The sequence below is a fragment of the Barbus barbus genome, assembly GCF_936440315.1.
Source record: "Barbus barbus genome assembly, chromosome: 18".
NCBI lineage: Eukaryota > Metazoa > Chordata > Actinopteri > Cypriniformes > Cyprinidae > Barbus > Barbus barbus.
The window spans coordinates 5,820,394-5,844,636 of NC_136746.1; the positions used below are offsets into that span (position 1 = coordinate 5,820,394).

At 40.2% G+C, this 24,243-nt stretch overlaps 1 protein-coding gene across 1 annotated transcript in view; it reads right to left on the reverse strand.

Moving 5' to 3' along the window:
• The window catches only part of LOC306884505 (calcium uniporter protein, mitochondrial-like), a 74,959-nt gene extending 53,422 nt beyond the window's left edge, over window positions 1–21,537 (reverse strand). Inside the window, exon 1 of the mRNA XM_079440422.1 lies at window positions 21,149–21,537. Coding sequence (XP_079296548.1) covers window positions 21,149–21,268 — 120 coding nt within the window. The 5' untranslated portion in view covers window positions 21,269–21,537. The remainder of the gene's footprint in view (window positions 1–21,148) is intronic.
• Window positions 21,538–24,243: the final 2,706 nt, after the last annotated feature.

Genomic DNA, 24,243 nt, shown 5'->3' on the forward strand with positions numbered 1-24,243 from the left:
CAACGCTGGCCACCCCTGCCTAAAACCCGAGACACACTGCATGATTTTCGGCTGTCCCAGAAAAAAAGATTGGCATTGTGAAACAATTGTGGCGATTTCTGAGATCGTGGCTCCTAATCAGTGCTCTTATGTCTTAGAGCGAGAGAGGTTCAAAGACGGCTGTTGTCAGGGTCTTGCGACCAAAGATAGCCTACGATACAGCAGGATCATCGCACACTGTGTTTTTGCTACTACGATCCACGTTTACTGACCAACCAATAAAAATGCAACATGAAATCAACGCAACATGGCACTAAAACACAACTGCTTGCCTCAAACTCTTATCCCTTCCTCTTTCGCCGCTTCCACTTTTTTCGGGACATAAAAAAAATACAACTGTGAATGTGTGATTTATCATGCTCTTTGTGTTTACCACTAGCGCATACTGATGAAGTTTTATTTTTCTCTGAATAACTCTGCTATTCTAACATCTCAATGACCAGAGTTTATTCTAACTCTGGCCATTGAGATCCATTTTTCTGCAGAGCTTATAACTCCAACCCTAATCAAACACACATAAACAAGCTAATCAAGGTATTTAGGAGTACTGGAAGGCTGATTAGAGTTGGAGCAAACCTCTGCAGGAAAGTGGATGTTGAGGGCCAAAATTGCCCTGTCCCATATTGGAGTCTACTAATGAGCTGACTAGTTGCATCAGGTGTTTTTTATTAGAAAGAGTTCTGCTGGTGTGCCTCTAGGAACAGGGTTGGGAAACACTGCCATATGTGTTTGGACATATTCCTCGTGGGTGATAAAATGTATCACCCATTTAATCCATTTTACAATCCATGTAAAATGGATTAAAGGTCTAAAAGAATGGGCCTGAGCCTTTATCTTGGACTAGAATATGACACGGGGAAGTCGTGGCCTAATGGTTAGAGAGTCGGACTCGTAATCCAAAGGTTGCAGGTTCGAGTCTCGGGCCGGCAGGGATTGTAGGTGGGGGGAGTGAATGTCCAGCGCTCTCTCCACCCTCAATACCACGACTGAGGTGCCCTTGAGCAAGGCACTGAACCCCCAACTGCTCCCCGGGCGCAGCAGCATAAATGGCTGCCCACTGCTCCGGGTGTGTGTTCATGGTGTGTGTGTGTTCACTGCTGTGTGTGTGCACGATGGATGGGTTAAATGCAGAGCACGAATTCCGAGTATGGGTCACCATACTTGGCAGTATGTCACTTCACTTCACATGGGCCAGTAAGCAAAACCCTAGCAGCCACCCACTTCTTGCTGACTCTTCATAACCTTTTTCAAGAAGTCCTCTGCTGTGAAGCCAGCAGCAGCATGGGTTTGTCAAAAGTTTGCATAACATGTTACTAAAAGCTAAACTGACAAATGTGACACTCTACAGGCCCATTAACGTTGCACACAATGGCTATCAAAATTTCACAAGACCGCAACTGCATATCATGTGCACCATGAGAAACTGTGACTTAGACTCTGTATCCCATAAATGGCTTGGGAAACAGAGAACATGATCTCTTGAATCCACAAACACACATATGAGCATTTAGCGTGGTCTTACTACTCACCGAGTGACCCAAAGGACAAGAAAGGAGAGGTTAAGGAGAGCAGGGGAGGTCTGGAGAATAGGTTACATTGAGTGGATAAAGATGAGGCACTGTGTTGCATGAATCAGGCTCTTATACAATGCATTCCATGGAAGTGAGTGTGTGTGGGAGGGTTAGAGGAGGGCAGCTCAGCCAGGAGCAGAAAAATTGTGACAGGAGTCATGAGGGGAAGATGTAAGCTCTTGTGCTGATTTGAAAATGAGAGGAATCCCTCCTAATTAGCCGTATTAGTGTGCTTGGAGGAACACTCGAGTGAAGTAAACAGATATGGCAAACCCTGTCTCTATGAAAACGTGTACTCAGTCATGCACACGAGCGTATTCAATTCCTCTATTCTAGACACACATCAGGTGCACAACCTCTGCCAAGGACAAAACTGGGTAACTGAGGCAACCAGCAGACCTTTGTCAGAGTAGATGCCATGTTTAATTTGAACACTTCAGTCCCTCACAGCCACAGCCTTGTTTTTCATTTGCGTCAATGTCACCCAGTTGTGTGCCTGAATATTTACTGTTTGTATCAAATGTAGATTTGCTGAAAAGACTAAATTTCCAGAAAATTTACACAAATTATCATTGGGGGAGGGGCATTTAAATCATGATTTGTGAAAAGACGGGTGTCATATCCTGAAGGGCTATCTGCAAGCAGTTTAGTTCCAACCCTATTTAAACACAAATGAACCAGCTAATCCAGGTCTTCAGAACCACTAGGTCAGGGCTGGGCAACTTTAGTCCTGGAGGGCCACTGTCCTGCAGAGTTTAGCTTCAATTCTCAAACACACCTGAACAAGCTAATCAATGTCTTCAAGATCACTTGAAAGCTACAGGCAGGTGTGTTTGATTAGGGTTGGAGCTAAACTCAGCAGGACAGTGGCCCTCCTGGACTAAAGTTGCTCAGCCCTGCACTAGATACTTCCAGGTAGGTGTGTTGAAACTAAACTCTGCATGAAAATGGTCCTCCAGGAGCAGGACTGTACATCCCTAAAATAGTAGCTACCTCAAGACCAGGGTTGTCCAGTTTTCCTCATGGAATATCATCTTCCTGCAGTGCTTAGGTACAACTTTAATTTAAAAAAACTGAACCCAGTAAGTCTTGATTACAACAAACTTTTACTGATTCGAATTTCTGATGATAAGGTTTGCATGAAGGTGGCCCTCCAGAAGCAAGTTTGGACACCTCTGCTCAAGACACTGTAACACACTGAACAGCCCATGCTTTTACCTCAAACAGGCAACGTAGGTGTAATGTGGTGCAATGTGGGACAGACTGCCAAAACCTCAAGAATCTGTTTGAGAAGCACCTACCTAGAACCATGCAGTTTGCGTTTTGATTTTATGTGCCGTTTAAAATAATTTTATCAGAAATACTTTATTCTACACTAGAAGACCAACATGAAAAGTCAAATAAAAATTCTAATAGTTTCACATCAGTTACAGCAACTTTATTTCCAGATGGACTGGTGCATCCCAGTGGCTGTAAAATGGGCAGAAGCCTGCCAATAATATGGATAAACTATCAGTCCATGAATGTACAGTCCAAGACAGTTTATAGGATATCTGGAGGAAAAAAAAAAAATACTATTCTGAAAGAGTGTGAGATATATAGACCCAGAGCTCAATAACCCCAGCCAATAGAAGAGAAACCCAACATATCCACTCAGCAGGCTCAATAACTGTGAGGTAGGTAAAACTGGCTGTCCATGAAGAAACAAAAATTATTTGGTTTTATTCATTCATAATGAAAGACCTGTAACATGGCAGCCCTACAAAGACACACAGAGATTGCAGGATGATACCAGATTGTTATTCATATTTACAACTGTTGTTCACACTATAATTCTCTCAAAGGGGGAAAATGGGCATATGCTGCGAAGCTACGGTCACTAAAAAATAAACAAAGCCAGCGAGAGCCCTGTAAACCTTACAATGTCAAGCGATTACAAGGGACTTGCGCTTGAAAACGACGCCTCCGCTCATTGTAGGAAATTACCTTTCACTTTCTCTCTCCCTTGGCTTCTCTCTTGATCTACGTTTTCCTGACTGTTTACAAAAACAAGAAAAAAATAGATATTGTTCGGTTGCCAGGAAGTCTTGCTCCCTCCGCAACTTTCGCACCTTCACAAAGCAGGTCACATGGAAAGGAACTCCCAGTGAATATTAGGAGAAATGCTGATGGTGTAGGTGTGTTGAGGTGAGACAGACATACAGAAGAAAGAGCGGACAAAGGCAGATGGCGGAAAGATGAGAGTGCCAGTAAACCGTCTGACAGCAAAGAGCGGCTCTGCTGTATGCTAAACGGGGAATTAGACAGTTGCCCCCTGAGACCATGTCATTTTCATTCACCCTCTCTCATGCACATCAATTAGAAGATCTTTCTCAAGGCTCAAGTTGTTCCTCCACAAGAACATATCCTGCTGCTAGCTGCTTCTGTCCAATCAAAGATGACTAACAATTCAATCACATTACAAACCATGAATTGTGGGAACCAAAATCCTAAATTCTGAATTTCCCACAACCCAATATGTACATATTTGTGTATCTGTGACCACTTAATCTCAGCTTGTGAAAACAGCCTATACTTATTGGCCCCTGACAAGCCCCATAAGGAGTTTACTCGAGACTTACCCACAAAGATCAGATAACATTATTGCTCAGCTAATGGAGTATGCAAACTCAAAAAAGGGAACAAACAAAAAAAACTTCCATAGAAACAACTGTCTTCAAACATTTATTCTAAGTGACAAAAAACATCTATTTCACCAAGTACCTCCAGACTCCTTTACAAACCCCAAGCTTGAAAAATCTAGATCTTGATTAATTCTTGGTTACAGATGCTATTTTCTTTCCCTGAGAGTTGATTCATTAATTTTTGCATGGGAGAATGTTTCACTTAAGCCCGATTCGGACGGTAATTGTTTCTCAGGGGGACGTAAGTGATTTTCACCATATACAGGGGGTAGTTGGTGATTTAATTGTCGTCTGAATCCAGGACGTCTGTGTTTTTCTCTCACCACCCCCGTGAAAATCCCTGGCCAAATTACCTACTGTTTTTTGACAAACACCAAGGTCGTGGGGTAATTTAATTGCCGTCCGAATCCACATCTCTGAATTTACGAGAAGAATTCGATTAAAAAATTCTGCATTTAAACCCTTTTTGAACACCGTATGGTAACTGTTGTACTTCGGTGTAATTTGCATACATATTTATTTCTGAAATGCTGGAAAGTATTTAAAAGAACAATACTTCATAACTGCTCCACCACAGCGAGTGAGAGCAGAAAGAGAAGAAAAGCACGTAAACATTCGAAATGGGTCTTTATTATGGCAGCAGCAGATATGCAATACAAATTTAAAATGTGTATTATAAACGGACATATATCTCGTATAATTTTATACATCTATAGCGCATATTTTCCTATTTTTAAACAGGACATTTAAATAATCAAATAATAAATAGGATTATACATGACAAAATATGCTTGGAATAAGAATACATTTTACACAATAATAAGCATAAATTTGTTAATAAAATTCATTTTATTTACAGCACACGATCATGTGACTGGCCACGTGAAGCGCGTTCCCGGGTTCGCAGGATCACAGAACTCCCTCCTCCACTGTGAATAAATCACCATCCGAATCCATGACTTTTATCACTGAGGTGATATGTAAATTCATTTTTACAGACGTCCATATGAGAAACAATTACCGTCCGAATCGGGCTTTAGTTGAAGTCCATGTCATTTGAAGAGCACTTGATCCACACTATAGGTATTTTTAGAGAGCAAGATTCACTGAACCACAGTGCTAGCAAGGCTACACAATCAAATCACTCTGAAAAGAAATTTGATATGGGCTTAGTGAGTCAATACAAGACCGCATTAGTCTGGGACTAACACTATATGTTAGAGTACACCTTGACAACAACCAGAGAGGCTAACTGCCAATGCTCTTAACGTAAGGTGTCAGTGCCGACCAGCTGGCTGTAATATTTCACAGATCACACATAAATGAAGGGAGAGTGGGTGCATTTCAGCAGGCTTGGAACTTCCTGAAAAAGCGCCGCGTTTCCACAGCAACTCCATGGTGACTGGGGAAAAGTGTGAGGTCATATGAGCCGTGAATGCCATCTCTCTTCACTCCTGAAAGCAGCTTGCCCTGAATGTTCTTGTTTTCTTTCGAGCTGCGCGTGGAACACTTCAGTCTAGATTTACATGCCTTTGTGGAGTCGCCGCAGGCTCACCCGCCGCAGCATTTTGCCAGTGAAACAAATCTTGTGTGTGCAATGTGTCTGTTTTCTGTGCAAGAAAAACGAGAATAGTCACTTACCTTTTAAGTCTCTCTCCCTATCGCGTACTGGCTAATAGGAGGGAATCCTCGAGGATACCCTGGTGAACCGGAGATTCGGGCACTGAGGGATTCTGTCAGAAGCACTGATCCTGGCTATAGATTTACTCTGTTGTTTTTCTCTTTTTACTCCTACCTTCATTTTTTCCTTTTGTTCCGCTTTTAGAAAGGAAAAAAAATACCAATCAAGTACAGCTATCGAGAAAAATCCATTTGTCAGCTCAGCACTTGAAACGTGATACACTTTGAGGATATGGAGCAGTGGAGAAGAGTGGTCCATTGCAACCCTCATGGACTACAGAATAGTTCCAAATCATTTGACTACCCTCTAAAACTGCCTTTTTTCACCCTGGTTTAGCCTGTTGGGTCATTTTGATGAGTTATTTTCAGAGTGTTTGGTAATTTTGTGCAACCCACTGCTGGGTTCAGATTCACTGACAGTAGAAACTCACCATTTTTTATTAAAACGTTCTACATTTCCTCAGTTTCAGAATGCAGGTCGCAGTATTGCAACAGTCTAGTGGTTTATCAGTTACCAAGGAAACTTGATGTGATGGTTTACAACAGAGTGACCCTCACAAACTCCGTTCTGCTTACTAAACCCCTCTGAGAATTAACTGTTAGGGCCATTAATGTGTCAGGGTTTTCCTTTGTCTTATTTCCCTTGTGGCACATAGAATCACGCACTGCAAATTCTGTGTTTGTGTGCGCTAGAGCTGGCAAGACTACTTGCAATCATTTTTACTAGTCAACTAGTTGTCCATAACTTTATTCAACTGGTCGGCCAGTGAATGCCACAACTGACAAACAGTTAAGCTAAGCCCAAACTATTGACTTATGGAACAACTAGTCCAAATGTGTGCATGTTTAAGTGTTATTATTTCTATTTACAGGAGCTTAAGCATGCATGCACTTTGACAGTGAAATTAACCTTGCATCATGACGATGACATTCAAATTAGGGATGTGCTATAAAAAAAAAAAAAAAGTTTACAGACGATTAGATACTTTAAATGATAAATACTATATGCCATGCCAAAATTACTCACGGTAAAATGGTCTGGGAGATTAAATGGAATAAGCATGCAAAAGAAAAAGTGTGTGTTTATTCATCCATCAGTGGTAGTGGGAATGCCCGTATCACTTTGACAGCACATAGCTGAAGCAGGGCTGCAAATCTCCTGCTCAAGATCCAAGGCTGACAGGCTGATCCACAGCGCAAACTCCCGAAGACTCGGGTTGACAAACACACACACATTTGTGCCTTAACCCCCTACTCACCAAGCCAACAAACATCTTAACCTCGCGCTTGTAATTACAATACCTGCTTTCATTTACAATTATGGTTCACTGTACGGTCACGTGGGGCTTAAACTTAATGCATCACCAAACAAATCAATTGTTTTACATGCAGTTGAAAATAGTCTCCATGCCAAGAATTATCCAGGATAGCATTCAGCCCCTGAATGACCTACTATCTACTAGGGCAGGGTAGTACGACAGAATGTAAATGTGTCAAGAACTAACTAGTTGAGTCAAGAATTTAAATAATGTGTGGGTGCAACCCCTCCGGTTCTACTCCCCTCATCCGTTCACCTCTATTTACCAGATATCTATGTTCTGCAGTGTTGTTTTAAATCCAAAAACAACTGACAATAAATAGACAATTTGTGAATGAGTCTCTCTTTTTTGATGCATTTTATTTCATATGCAATTTAGCTTGAATCAAGTTCACTGAAATGAAATCTAAATTATATGAATAGACAGGATGTCTTGCAAGTTTCGTGTTGGATTATCGTTTGGTGACAAGCAAAATTTGCCAATAGCAAGTTGCTTTGTATGGAGGTGACCTCTTGGGTTCACTCTTCATACATGCAGCTGCAATGAACATTCTCAATGGACAAGGCACTTGCTTTAAACCTGGTCCTGTCTTCTTCCCCTGCAAATTTTGAAAGCATGAAACAAGCAGATAAAATGTGTAAACTGTTCATAAAATCATTTATTCTTAAGAAAATGGTATCATGAATGATTCACAGATACAGTTCTGAACATTTCAACGAGCTTAAATGTGAAGCAGCATTTCCTTAAGGATTCTGCAGTGGAATACTGTCGCAAACTGACCCACAGGTAACTGCGGAACATGGGAACAATGTTTCCACTTAGGGGCACAGTGCGGCTACAGAGTAATGAAACCGCGGGAAGCTGAGTCATCTACATCAGGAGCACCATTGCTCAGCACAGACACAGTGGCACATGCTGAATTAAGGATGAGAGCGGCGCACATCTGCCCTCTTTATCTCACACACTTTGGTTCAACTATGAGAGCTGCTTGAAGCACTTATTCTTATAACTGCTCATATAACATACAGTATAATGGAGAGCTTAGAAGGATAGCACTGAAAGCCATGTGGAGTCCAGCAGAGCCCAAGGGACAATAATGGCAGTGCCTTCCTACAGAACAATTAACCTTTGGCTACATGGACATCATGAACAATTGCTTCTCTGAAATGCTGATATGATAGTACAGCAGCTAACCCATATAGGTCTGACAATTAGGAAATGTGGAAGATCTCTATCTTTTAAAAACACTTTCAACCAACCACAGTGACTTAAAACATCCCCTATCATGTAGAATAACAAAACCACCATGTCTTAATGACAGCAGACAAATTAAAAGCTCCTTTCCTCTGTGGTGTCTTAGGACAGTGTAACATTTCTGTACATGGCAAACATGCCTCTTGGATGCTTTGGATCCTGCTTGGAGGACCCATGTTGATTTCTACACACACCACAGAAGAAAATACCTTTTAATTTGCCTGCTGTCATTAAGACAAACATGGTGGTTTTGAGGTGACAAAACGGCACTTAAAATGAACATTTTTACAGTTAGCTTCAGCTGTCATACGCATGATCATGAGACAATGGATGAGGTAGGATGCTAGCGTAGCGTAAGCTCGGTGAGAATATGCTAGCCTCGCGAGAACCAAGTTTTGTTTAAAGGGCTCATCGGATGCCCATTTTCCACAAGTTGATATGATTCTTTAGGGTCTTAATGAAAAGTCTATAACATACTTTGGTTAAAATTTCTCAATGGTAAATGTAAAACAACACCCTTTTTACCCTGTCAAAAACAGCTCTTTTCACAGCAAGCCGTTTCAGTGCAGGGAGTAAATGACAACTGCTATGTTCATTATTACATCCAACAACAAAACACCTCAATCGCTTAGGAGACATTCTTGTCTACAACTGCTCCGGCATCAAAACAATGGTGGACTGATGACAGCTCACTCAGGGCAGGCCTAAGGTAAGATGGTCGGGTCAATCAACAATCGTGAGAGGGGCCTGGATCTGTCTAGTCTCAGCCTCAGACGTCACGCCCACAGACCGTTGGCTAAACGTCTGATAACATATGGCACACTTTTCTGGAAACACTTCAGGAACGTCGAAGTCGTAATCGGACTAGTTGAATTAAACCGGATTTCTGGGAGACACGTTTATTTTCGGTCCGCCGGGAAACACAGAAGCTGTGGTGCCAAACCCCCTCACGAAAGAAGAAAGCCGTCGTGTTTACAACTGTGATGATGAACTCTGTCAACTAAACGCTGGATTTTCAAAAGCATGTGAAATATTTAAAGTTCACGGCATAGAATCTTTAAAATACATCCGAGAGTTTCTGTTATTGTGGCGACATTTCCACACCCCGAAACGTGACGCTAAACGAAACGAACTATGATTGGTTGTTTGACATGTCGGTCAAAAGGCCTCATGGGCGGGCCTTGGCCACTGAAAGCAGACATATATTCCAGACCTTCTGCCGTCAGTCTGAAGGTCTGGCTATGCGAGACAAGGGTCTGTCTGACGTGACACAGCCAAGATTCTGAGAACGGCTTGATTTGAGAAAGGGGATATTATTTATCTGGATTAAAAAACAACAACAACAAAAAAACACTGGGTGGACTTTTATCATTATAGGGTGGTTGTGTACACACACTGCCAACACACATTTCAGTTCAAACAACATGTAAAAGTGAATTTAGCAAAAGAAAACCATTCTCTTCTTGGTTTATATTAAAATCCTACGACATTTTTCTTCACACATCCTTGTTTTGTACTTCTAATTAGCTAGCAATGTTTTGTTTTGCTCTCTCCTCTGCGCTTCAGCGTTCGTCACTTCCGTGTTTGCCTACGTCATCCGCTGGAACACCACACTCTCGTGAATGCGCGTACAATAGTTAGCGAAAGCTAGAGATTACAGTTTATAAAGATTTAAATCTGGATATTTTTCTTACACAAATGCATCAATTCACTTCAGAAGGTCTTTATTAATCCACCAGAGTCATGTGGAGCACTTTTTATGATGCATGAATGCCGTTTTCTGGGCTTCAAAATCTTAAACCCCTATTGCATTCTAACATTGTTTCACACTTTATACATTTAATATCACAAGTGTGAAATGTTGCAGAACCAAGTTTAAAAGTGCAGGTTTAAAAGATGATAAACCAGAATTAAGCAGTGTGAAAATTTGAGGCAGCATATTGTGCCAAGAACCATCCAACAGATGTTGAAACCGATCTGGTAGATTAATTTCTGTCTCTCACGAGTTTGGCACAGTTTCAGCTGCTCTCAATTGTACCATGATGCATGGTGATAAATTGTGACTAATGTATCACAACGTGTATCATCATATCATGAGGTAATATTGGGCGAATATCAGCCTTATACCAATTTGCTAAAGGCAAGATTTTGGAGAAGATTTTGGTAGGGCATCTGCCTTTGATTTTGCCCTCCTAGTCCTAGTCACTTGGAGCTCACCAAAAAAAGAACAGGAGCACCATGCAAACATAAACTGTAACAGAGTGAATTAGAAGGTAAGTTTTGGATCGGCTCTAAAGCAACGAGTCCCTTTGATTCCCCAATGACTACATAAAAGCAGCACAATCTTTGACCGAAAATCATGCCATGCCAGGATAATCAGTCATGATTCTCAGCAGTAACTAAAGATGTGCATCAAAACTCTAGTCCAACACCAATTTAACCCTACACTCTAACTCACTAAACTAATGCACATATGCATGTGAAAGCATATTGGAGTAGACCGAATCTGCATGTTGTTGTCTAAGCTTTAGTTTTCCAATCTTACATCTCCAGAGGAGGCCAGTGTGTAAGGCTGCTTTTGTTACAGTTAATAAAATCAAGCCCCAAAGGTTAACAGATCAGTTTGAAGGATGCTTTGCTTTTCTTGTTTTTCCACTGGGTAAAATTTGCCTCATTCTTTTCATTCCTACAGTCACCTTTCTCCTGAACAACCTCCCCATTCCCCAACATGCTTAGCTTTTGTGTAATTATATCGATTTCCTGTTGTGAAGCAGAGCTTAAGTGGACGTAATCAAGCGCCACAGAATTTGCCTCCCCACCCATTCCCAGGAGGTCGTGGTGCAGACAACCTACAGAGAGATGCACGACAGGCCTGGCAGGACAAGTCAGACAGATGGGAGCTTGCAGAGCAACTGTGTCCTTGGAATATCTGGGTCAAATACAAGTGCACACACACACTTAAGCAAAAACACAAACAGAGATCAGATAGCCAGTATGAAGTCACAGAGAAGCCTGCGGCTTGGGTTTCGCATTTGTCTACTGTATGCTGAAGAAATGGCCAATCGGGGTAATCGACTAGAAACACAACATGGCAGCTGTTGATCCAGTCAGAGCTGGATTGTTTGTTTATGGCGCTCTCCAAGCGCTCGATGGTAAATCTGGCAGAGCGCTGTTGTTGTGGTAACTCATTACGGTGTAAACACAGATTTCAGGTCATCACGTGGACACCCAGGCTTGTTTGTGAAATTTTAATTGCACTAATTAGCCAGTATAATATGCAAGTAAAGATGTCCCTTAACCCCTCCGTTAATGATTATTCATCTTGAAGCATGCAACCTTTGTCATTGTATTCTCAATTGACTAAAACAGGTTCGATGAAGGTGACTTATGCTTACTGTAAACAGCTTTAAAAACTTCTACACACTTCACTGACAGGCAAAACTTTAAAGGTGCAGGAAAACTCGGTCATTGTTTTATTGACCCTTTAGGACATTCTTTTTTTTTTTTTTTTTTTACACAAAAGGACAAATGTTGAAGAATGTACAAGCAACTCTTGTCCATATAATGATCCACATTGTTAATCCCACCATTATGACAGCTTTTTATGATGAATAAGCTGTAATGCAAGTCATTATTAATTGAAAATGTTACCTTCTGCTGTCCGTATCCAAGTAAGGCACAACACCTTACATATGACGTCAAAGATGTTGCAACATCAATGCAATGAGACCAAACAAACTGCGACAAGTTGGAATTTGCAATATGCAAGCTACAGAACAGGTAAATATTTACTGGACAATTACTTGAATTTTGGGCCGTTTCTCACAAAAAGATTATTTCAGTCTTCAGAAGAGGAATATAGTGCACAAGTTACATGGAGTACTTTGAAGACATGTCTAGAACATTTTTCTTTTTTACTTTGGATCTCAAATAGCCCAGATCCTCATTCACTTTCAATGGGGGGGGGGGGGGGGGGGGGGGGGGTTTACCAGTACATTTGTCAGCACTTCTCTTTTTGTGTGAAAGAAACACAGATTTGGAATGACAAAATGGTGAGTAAATGGTGACAGAATTTTCTTTCAGATTATTATGTGATGTAATACTTTAACATGAATTCCATTCTGTCTTCTTTCTGTCTGCGTTACATTCATTGAAGACGATTCACATGTGATGTGGCCTATTACATTGAAATACAAGGCAGAAGTATTTCACACAACATGAACTGTTGACATTACAACAGATCTACCACAAAACCTCTAGCAAGGTCACTACGTGTCACTTCTCCACTTATTTCCCTCTAAATGTTCTCTGATGGTTTCACTTTAGATTTAGGGACTTTCTAAATTCCAAATCCAGCCCCTCTGACCTTGGCGTCAAGCGATCGGGGTCTCATTAACAACCCACAACAAAGTGAGGCCTTTTGCGCAGAATGCTGTATAATGTGTCTCCCTTAAATTTTTATTTGCAAAACAAATACAACAAGCCTGCAAATGTCAATGCCTTGCACTGTTAACCCTGCACATCGATCAGTCCAGCACAGGGGCTTCTCACAAACCTCCATAAGTTTCAAACCTTTAAAAAAAACTATAAATCCACCCTAATTAATGCTACATGGCCATTACGAACAAAAAGGGAGGGAAAAGTAAATGGTGGAAGGTGGCATGGGTTCTTGAAAAAGTCAAAAGTGGTTACACCCTTGTAATGCTATGGCTAACTAGGCAGTGCATGCAAACAAGGTACAAGCCATAAAATCCTCTGATAAGAGTGACAAGGGTTGGAAATGCAAATAGCTAATAAAGTAATTCACTCAAAACCTCAGTAATATGCAAACATATATGATGTGATCAAAGCAAATCTGTTCATTTCCAGATACTCTGTGCAGTCTACATGCCAAATACAGACTTACGTAAAGGCATTTCAAAATTACTGCTCCTTTGATTACAAAAACATGGGTGTTCATCCCATGCAGTAATGTTGCTGCATGTGTCAGATTCACTTCTCGGTCTAAAATGCCTGTACTGACAAGGTTTTAATGCAAAGTGAACACATTGGTGTTGAAATATCATGTGTAAGAGGCTTCAAGTAAATGTTGAGAAATACAATACTTAATTGATAATGCTGCATACTTTAAACACTATTTACTTCTCTTGTATCTTTGTTCTGTAGTTTGTTTGTACTCCATTGCTCAATTTTTTTGTTGTTGTTGTTCTTAATTACTGATTTTACTTGTTTTATGCATAATTACTTGAAAAACTTGCAACAATAGTCCACAAGCTATATAATGTTCATATTAATATTCATTAAAAAAACTAAATCATTAATATTAGTTTACTTGCATTCACATTGACGATGGAAATTCTGTAAGCATGATAACCTAGTTAGGCTAACACTCAAACATCTTCATAGCCAGTTTCATGCTTAAATTAATATAATTAATATTCCATGGATACATTCCACAACTTAAAAAATGCCTGGCTTAATATTACCCACTCTGAAGACGGTTTAAAATCTGCCAGACGGGCAGGCAATATTTTCAGATGCTCACATTACAGTCTGGACAGGATTTTTTTTTTCCAGCGAGGTCTTCAAAATGATGAACTACTTCAAATCAAATTTCATTTATTGTTGTGTAATTAAATAAAAGACAAATAATGAAAATGAGCAGAGAAGGGTTAATAACGATGTCCAGATATAAAAAGAAGAATGCAAAAGCAGGTGCAGAAGTGATAAAAGCAGAGGGTGTATACTGTTGGCATGCAGTTTGGAAAAATGACCGTCAATGACTAGAAATATGCATCACTGCGAACGTATAAACAGATATGTATGAAGCGTAAAAACCATTACCAACCCAGTAATGCATTAATTCAGTACTTACACCAACTTATAGTGAACGGTCAACATACTACATGCATCCAAATGGAATCTTAGCTCGGATGACCTTCGTCTAAAAGCATAATTTACCGAGCTGATGCAGATCCTCAATGAGCAGAAAGATTTGTTTTCCTGTCAAAAGTAATGACATTGTGGTGTGTCCAATATTCACCAACCAATCAGATGGCCAGGCTTTGTAATAGTGTGAGAATCTAGGAGAGACATCAGAGCAGAGGGGTAACCAACCGCCTCCTCATCCATCATCATATTACTCACACTGGCCTCCATTACTGTCTGCATTAAGCATGACTTGCACCTACAGACAATAGGAAAGCACAGTGTGCTGCCCAATAGCAACGAGGAGGTCCAGCTTTCATGTAAGCAGCTCTAATAACCTTCAATATTGTCACCCAGAATGTTAAATACGCCCCTGTCCTCTCCACACTCAAGAACTGGCTAATTTTAAAATGCTTAAACTGATTAAGTATAAATGGACCTGATGAGACACAATATTGCATATGGAGGTAAGTGAAAAGGTCTTTCTTAAATTAAAGCTGAACTTTACATTTGCCATAAATTGTGTGATTTGACAAATTTAAACCGAATCAATGGCTCTGTTCCAAAACCTAGTAAGCTGCCTACAAAGCACTTTACAGGGACAAAGAGAGGTCACCATATTTTAGTCTAATTAATTTATTGTATCCTATTGTATACTTTATTGATTCAATGCCAAAATATTCAAAACGGACTACATTTGGCTAAATGTTATGCATATTAAAGCACTGTACTGTTAGCTTAGCAACATGCAAATGGAAAATTGCACGGATATAATTTGTCTTCCATGCCTAAGGAGTGGAACAGATGCACAAGGTTGCAGCCCATTTTAAAGAGTTTCAAATGTGACCCATACATTTGACGTTCCATACAGAATTACAGAAGTCAGCTTGGAACAGTCACGGAAATGAACCTAAAAACATGTCTGTAGCTGATTCCTAAATCATATTCCGTCTAGTAAGAATGACATTTAAGGAGCAAACTTCGCAACCATTAAAAAGTATGGGTGAATGTGTGTAGTATGAATGAAATCCAGATACAGTACATTGTGTCATGTGTCCTACAGCCTCATATGGATAGTAAAGAATCCACTGCATACACACTTCAAAATCTCAATGGAAGAATCAGGTTATCCAAGTACTTTTCATCTACTGTTTTATGAATACTACACTCTAAACAATGCTTGGGTTAAATAAAATATGGACAAACCCAGCGATTGGGTTGTTTTCAACCAACAGTTGGGTTAAATGTATAAAGGGGTCATGACGTTGCTAATAAGAACATTATTTGGTGTAATGCAATGCGTTTATGCGGTTTAAGATAAAAAAAAAAAAACATTTTCCACATACTGTACATTATTGTTGCTCCTCTATGCCCCGCCTTTCTGAAACGCATTGATTTTTAGTGCAGCAGGCTCAGTGATATTACGCAGCGCCTGAAAGTAGTCCCCAGCAATGTCATAACTAGTTACCTAGCTGGGGACTACTTTCAGGCGCTGTGTAATATCACTACGCCTGCTGCACTCATGGTACGGCAGCAAATTTCCTTGATTATTACACCGGAACGAGAGTATAGTTCCTAGCCATATCGGCCTAGAAAATCGCAACTTTTCATTTTCTTAGTGCACGATGTAACTACAGAAGAGTCAAGTTTTAAATAGGAAAATTATTGAGGTCTAATCAGATTCAATGATCTATACTAAGCTAAGCTAAAAGTGCTACCGCCAGACCCGGAGATCGGCTGAATGGATTCAAAAACGGTAAAACTCAACTGTTTAACTCTAGGGGAGTTGTAAAATGAGCCCATTCCCAAAAAAAAAGTGGAGTGTTCCTTTAACCCAGCCTTTTTTAGAGTGCAAGTATCCGGACATTCTATTCGGTCCACTTCTACTGTATTAGATCCAGCTCATGCTTCTGTTTATGATGTTGTCAACCTCGTGAATAATTGGAATCCTTCTATTTAAACATTTTGTGTTTATACTTCTGTGAGGAAAGATACATAGGGACACAAAGTTGAGCTTACAAAAGTTTACACCTACCCAAATGTATGCAATACTAATAGTCTACTACCAACCTGTATCTAAGAATTTAGAATGATTAAAGGCACAACTGTACCAAGCCATAATAAGGTGCATAACCATGAACACTGAACCAATGGATCATCTTTTTATTAGACAAAAGGAACGGTATTGCATAATCTGGAGCTTATTATTCAGCCCAGAGGTTTGCCCTTACCGACATTCCTCAATGCTGAATAAATGAAACGCTCTGTTGTTAAAACACAGATGTCCATTTTAAAGACTATTCATTATCCATCTTAAGATCCTAATCTGTCTAATCAGCATCCATATATTAATTATTAGGCGTGTTTGCAAAGGCAACCATAACTGACTATTCATGCTACCATAAATGGTACAGAAGTGCAAAAGCCCCACAAAAGATGATATTCTCAAAGATGTTCTAATCCATAGCATAGGGTCCAAAACAACATCAGACCCCGTTATCTTGTACAGAAATAAAGAGACATCTTTAAAACAATATTTTTTTGTGTGTTCCATACACGGGCGGAACAACATGACGGTGAGAAAATGATCACGGAATCATCTTTTTTAAGGCAAATTATCCCAGCATGACTGGGCTGATTTGTCCATTTCTCACGAAACTAAAATATTGTCCCATTTATTGTGTATAAATTTGGCGACAATGCTTTGAAGGGGATAAAATTGTAAAAATCTAATTGTCGATATGATCATGCACCTAAACAAATTTAAGATGGTCAGCGTTCCTATCATAGCAGTGCTCTCTTTTATCAAGGTAAAGGACAGATGTGTGACAACAGCAATCTGTAAACATAACAGAGTTCCTTATAAAAGATAGGAGAATGTTTTATGGAGCTGTCCACCGTAAGAGACAGGCAGAACACACACAGTAGTGTTCCACAAACCATCTAAATTAGACAAATATGAAGCCACAGGAACAGGTCACATGTTAAGAAGCTCCTAAAGCATTGTCGCTACAGCCAAAACAGCCTGAAACATAATTAAGGACTATCAGAAACTGGTTGCTGGGTTCAGTTATGAGTTGCTATCTCGCCCCTGGCGGTCAATGGACAGATGGGTTTCTGGAGTTTCCAGCTGGGACAATGAGAGTTGCAATCTCTAGACCAACCTGCTTTTGTTCCTGCTATTCGAAATCACTGAAACCGTCCAGTCAATCATGACAACAGTGAATCGGATCACTTAAATCCAAATTAGATTAACAAACTGGGAAGGGTTATATTTCAAATCCAGTTCATTTAAAATAAAAAAAGTGAAGTTAGCGGTTTGATGAGGTTCATGATCACACACACACAAAACTATTCATCCAAACATGTAATAACGTTTCTTATTAAAATTACATTTATTTACACATTTGAACTGAAATGCAACAATTTATTCACAAATTCTAAAAATGTTTAAAGTTGGCATAGGCTAGGTTAAATTGCTTCAACGCATTTTGCTGCATTCAATTGCTGCATTCATTGTTTTACGTTTGCTGCCATGTGAATGGAAAAACAATCTATGCATATAGACTTGCTTGAGTCGCTTATCAGTATGATGTGATCACTGGTATGTAATCATCTGGTTTAAACACTAATAACAGACCTCACAAGTAATTAATCTGGCGTATTTTGAATGAGCATGAAGACAATGGCTATTATGACTGGAAAAAGATCTTATGATCTTCCATATGGCTGGAAACTAATTCTGCATGTTATAAGAAACATCTCTAAGATATGCAAAGGGACACACTGCTTATACTTCACAGGATTACCCTGCAGCTGGTTTACCCTCCACACATGCTCTCTGCATATGCTCGAGGCTTGATGCAAAAGCGTAAACTCAACAATTCACTGCCCGGATTAAAAAGATATGCCACTGGAGTGGACCACAGTGATCACCGGGGTTATATACTTAACTATAAATTACTTTGTTCTTCAGTAGTCTCTGTACTTGTCCACATTCAGAAAGGAGACTTTTTATTGAACAGATTCAAAATCAAGCCAACAAGAGTTAAGTGCATATCTCAGGGGCCTAGATACAGAGTCAATATCTGAAATATCTGACACTGCGACTGGCATTTCAGCTAGTGATCCAAGAGGATGTTGTTTTGCCATGGCACTCGTGTCCAGCTAAGGTTCAAAGTGTTTTAGACACTCAAAGCCTGGTTATTTCTACTGAAGTGCATAGTCCTTAGGGAAAATGTTTTTCTGAAGCAATTCATTAAACACCTCACAGCTGTGCTTTGGATGATTATGATGAATCGGTGCTTTGAGACTTGGTGCTCAGCTAGCATGTGATGAACAGATGAAGGCAGCATGGCCTTGCTGTCCAAGACCTGTCACTGCAGTGTCTCAGCCAGACAGGTTTGTGCCAAGCACCGTAAGAAGCTATGCATGCTTGGTTTGGGGAACACTATAAATGCCAACAGAGCCACAATCATTACTGCCCAGAGAGAAATAAATAGAGACACACAAGATTCATGATCAGACTGGGACTGCGTAATCCATAGAAGGAAGTGAGAATCTGCTGTTGTGATTCTCTGCCAATCAAAGGGGTGTGGTTCTGTAAACAACTAACAGATTTGTTTGTATGCTGCAATCTCATCAAAAGCAAATACTAGTTTAAGTTCAGACTTTAAATTCCAAGTTACCTATATCTTTGGGAAGAAAACATAAAAATAAAACTCCAGCGGAGACACCATCAGCGATAGAATCAGAAAGTATTCCAGTATTTATCATAGTACTGTTTAATTACCAGATTTATATATTACGGATTTAAAGTATACATACACAATTATCTGCATTATCGATTAATTTTAATATTTATTTTATTTTCCATGCACAGCACGGTGTTATGTCCTCAAAACACTTTTAGCATAGTGAATAATTTGAGTTTTGACATTTGTATCACATAGTCAGATCCATATTTATGGGTTTTCTGATATGGTAAACTTGCTTGGTAGCTCACCTGGTACAGCACTGCACTTGACGCAGAGCACTCTGAAACACGATAAACAGCTTGTAGAAGCAAGTGAAAATGGCGTGGTTACGCATACGCAAATGCATATTATGTCATGTTTTCTTTTTGTTAACACTATTGGTTTAGTATATGTGGTATGTTAACATCAATACAGAATTAACCTCCTAGGATCATTCCCTGGATATTTAATTTCCAAAGGGCCATGAAACGTACAAGAAGCAATGCAAAAGAATGTTGCCAAATTCATGTTTCAGATAAAACTAAGAACGCGTTTAGCCCCACGCAGGGGACACTTCACTATGAAAGTGTCGCAAAATGTACAAGCAATGCAATGTCGTTTCGGCAGAAATGCTGCTACAGGGGCGTTTATCCAATGAGCCGGAGTTGAAAAAAATCTTCTTTTTTTTAAACTATGGTTTAAAATGGCAGCTTGTCCAAAAACAAAAATTGTAAAATTACACACAGACAGATAGATAGCTTATCTATCTCTTCATGAAAATGCCACAGTACTTTGCTGAAAGGGAACTCCTTGTCTTCCTCCTCACATTTTCTCACTTTGACTTGAAAGTCATGAAGGTTGGTTCTTCATGACAAAATCTATGATGGTGTCTCAAGGACTGCCCGTATGTTTTCTTTCCAGCTGACGAGCTTCCAAACATGCTAGAGCGCCATTGAGCAATGCGCACTGGAGTTTGCTCAAAGGAAAACCCACAGGCTTGCCGCTGGAAACGGGAAACACCCGCAGAAAGGAAGGGAGGGGTGTGAGTAAAGAGGAGGAGTGCCATAATTAAACTAAGAACTGAAGTGAACATGCATGCCCGTGATGGAGCGTATACTCCTTTTTACCCAACAATGGCAGTACTTCATCGGAGCAGGGGGCGTTACGCATGCTTACGTTAGGTCTGCGCTGTTTTTTATTTGTTGTTCCGAGTACGCATGCGTCGGACGTTGCGTTGCGTTTTTAAGACGGCGCGTCAAGTTCAGAACAGTTCAACTTTATAACACGTCTTGAAAACATTTGAACGCAACGTCCTGTGTAAACGCAAGAGTCCTGCCGCACTGTCACTCTCTCAATGCACATACACACAATCGGACACTGCAGTGAATCAAACACACTCACACACAGTCCATCCAATTCTGCAAACCTTGAAAGAACACGCTTTGCATGCTTGGAATTACTGGAGCGGTCCAATGCCACGTAATCAATCACGGAGAGCGCACGATGTGTCTCGGAGTCAGCGTTAAAGTTGAGACCACTGTTGCTTTCAAGGTTATCCTGGAAGGGAATGCACGGAGCCCACGCGCCACGAGAGCATCCGATTGCACGCGTGCGATTCTGTAGCATGCATGCAAAGTTCAAATGTGATGTGCATACACCAGTCAAGCCGTGACACGGGCTCTAAATGTGTAAACGAGACGTCTTGTACAGCCCGACGGAAAGTGCACTGGTTAATGATGCAGCACTGCTGATCATCACTGTGCAATGCACGGAACACTCAATGCGGATAGAAACGTCCCAAAACACTTCCTTGGCGGGTTGTTTTTATCTAACCCTCACCAGAGAGAGGAACCCAGCCCCCTTATCTCTCCCTTCACACCCCTTCCCTTGTCCAGCAGCAGCAGCATGCTCGGTTGGCTTCCATTCCGGGGACTCACCGTTCTTGTGCTCTGATGATGCCGCTGTGAGGAGACACCGAATGCGGGAAAAGCAGAAGAGGCTACGGCTCCGCTGCTCCGGGACAGGAGGAGGACCGATCTACACACTTTCGCAGCCATCTCTGGAGTGAAACCCGGCCGAGAGAACGCAAGTGCTGCGGGCGAACCGACTGAGACTGTTGGAGGAAAGGGAGGGGAAATAGGAAGGGCTGCTGGGCTGGGCTAATATTTCATATACACACACACACACACAACGCGCACAGACACGGATATAGCCTACACAAATGTTTCACAAGCAGGCTGCTGTAGTTCCGCGTTCGAAGCAAAAGCTCTTGTAAATGAAACTCTGACACAGGTAGACGGTTATAACTCATTACACTCTCTGAAATGTCAGTATAAGGAAGTCGTAGACTGATATACCACGGTCTCTAGGACAACATGAAAGGAACGTTTTGATTGGCTGAGCGGTTACCTGCTGGCACCGCTTGAAACTCTTTTCGCCCAATGAGAAAGCGCGCAATTCTGTAGTTTTGACAACTTGAAGAGAACGTCAGTTCGACCAATCAGAGAGCGCGGGACTCTCGCGCTCCAATGTGCTGTCTATGAAGGGAAAAAATAACATACTATATAATATATATATTTAACTTTTTACGCTTGAATTATTAAACCACGAAACAAAATCCTTAATGTTTTATTCTCAAAATGATGTATTTTGTGAGAGTTACACATTTGTTCATTGTAGAGATAGTGGTAGATAGCCTATGCCAGAAATCACTTGGTGGTGCATCATGTTAAAGTCGACATAAACAACACAAGCCCAATATGCTTTCCTAACCTTTCTATATTGTAAATAGTGGTTGATGATCAATGGGTTTTTGAATTAACTGTACTCACCATTCCAATGAACTTATAAATAATCATATTTATATAAATAATTACATATTGGCTGCATCCAAAAGCTCTAAAATGCTGCCTTCGGAGGCATCAAGGCACCTCTGAATCCAAATTCTGCTTCACTTCCTTTCTCTGAAGGTACCTTCTTCTGATCGAATTTTGAAGGCAGCATAGATGTAGGCCTATCCTTCGCTGCCTTTCATATCCCACAATTCTGTGCTCTCCATTCCATGACTGTCGAGCTAAAAAAAAATAATGATGGAGTCTGAAAGTTGCGTTTGGTGGTCAGTTTGTGTGTAAATGTATATTTCTGACTAACATTTTGCACTTTAGATGTTATTTCTAGCAATAAATCAGTATTACAGTAATTAAATATTCATCACCAAAACCCGTTCTATTTTTGTTGTAGATCATTAAACTGTTACGCTGCCTCAGAAGCCTGTCCAAAATCAGTTTCATGAGGTACCTTAATGCAAAAATGCTGCCTGATAAGGCAGCAAGTCAGGCTTTTGGCCGCAGCCATTATTTTTTATGACTGCATTAACCAGACTTGGATTGCACCAATGTGTTGGATTGCACCAAGTAAATCAATTAGAAAAATATTAAGGCAACAGCCTGTATCTACTTTTTGCAGTGTACTTCACAGTCATAAAAAGTTAAATTTTCACTGATAAACATTCAATAAAAAGTCTAGAAATGTGTCTTAAATCATCTCCTAGGCTACCTGACGTTCCACGGTGCCACTGTGTCACTGTGCCATTCATTCTTGCTTCTTGGCAACTGATCCATCCTGTGCATTATATAATTATGTCTCTATTATTAGTCTGTCCTTCAAACAGTTCTTTGGAGTTATAGGACGAGAAAACGCCAAACCGCATTTAATATACTCTGTCAAGGCACCTAATCCACTTAAAGCAATAACACAATACACACTGAAATTCAATCTACTGGCATATGCATATGCCTTTCTGAGTCCTCGTGTAGGGCTTGTTGTTTCTGATCTCAAAAGGATCACCAAACACAACTGAGGCTTCCAAACATGTGTGCTTTGGTCTGTTCAAAGGTTGCATGGTAGGTCACACCCTGTAAACTGTTGCTACACATTCTAGAGTTCAACCAATGGCTGAGTGCGTGTCTACAATGACTCTAATGCATACACGCTGTAACTACTCTAAAAGATCACTAATCAATCTAAAGCACTATTGAAGCGTTGATCTGAACCAGTGGCATTATTTAGATTACACGTTGACAGATGACATGGGTTTTACTTTGGGATTGCATTATTGTTTGCATATACAACTTCTGCTAGAAACAGATGGCTGTTATTGATAGTTCCCATGAATCTACCATGTCATTCATTAACAATTTGACATACACCCTAATTGAATCTTTGCTGATGTTCAAATATTTCAAATCTGCTCTATACTTTACTATTGTCTTTGAACTTCTATTAACAACTGTTTTCCAAGGAGGGAGTCTCCAAGGTCGGTCAGATGGGATTTGAGTTACCTTTGAGCCCTGGTTCCTCCCAAGGTTTCTTCCTCGCCCTTAAGGAGTGGTTTACTACCGTTTTTTCCTATATTTGTATAACCACAAATGATAAAAGCACTACGAAATACGCCTGAACTATGGCCTTTAATGTTGCCTTTAATACCACTTAATAATATCCAGTAACACTATAAACAGTCTTTGTAAATAGCAGAGAACATGGAAAAAAATCACTAATATTAAGTCCTTTCAAACACTCATTAATCAATATAATCAAGTTTATTCACAGTTTTCATCAAAATCATATAATTGATAGAACCTAAATGACCACTGTTCTTTCTGTTCTGAAAATGGCTCTTTTATGAACATTTTTTATAAATTTTTTTGCAATCTTCATTTTTAAGCGTGTAGTCTGAATGTTTATGGGATTTGTTGGCAGATTAGGTAACTAGGTTAACTTTATATTTATATTATAAGAGCTTTCGAATAACTCTAAGATACTTTTTGAATTGTTTGGCAATCTACATCGTTTTGATGAACATCTACCCTCAAAATCCTCTGCTTATCAATTGAATATACAGACAGCCATAGTTTTGAAGACAGCATGTGCGTTCGACAGCTGTTCGTTAACTTGAGCCATGTGTTTGAGGCTAAAAAAAGACAAAGTTTTTTACACCTGTTGCTGAGTCACGGACCTCTAAAGACGCGCTGGA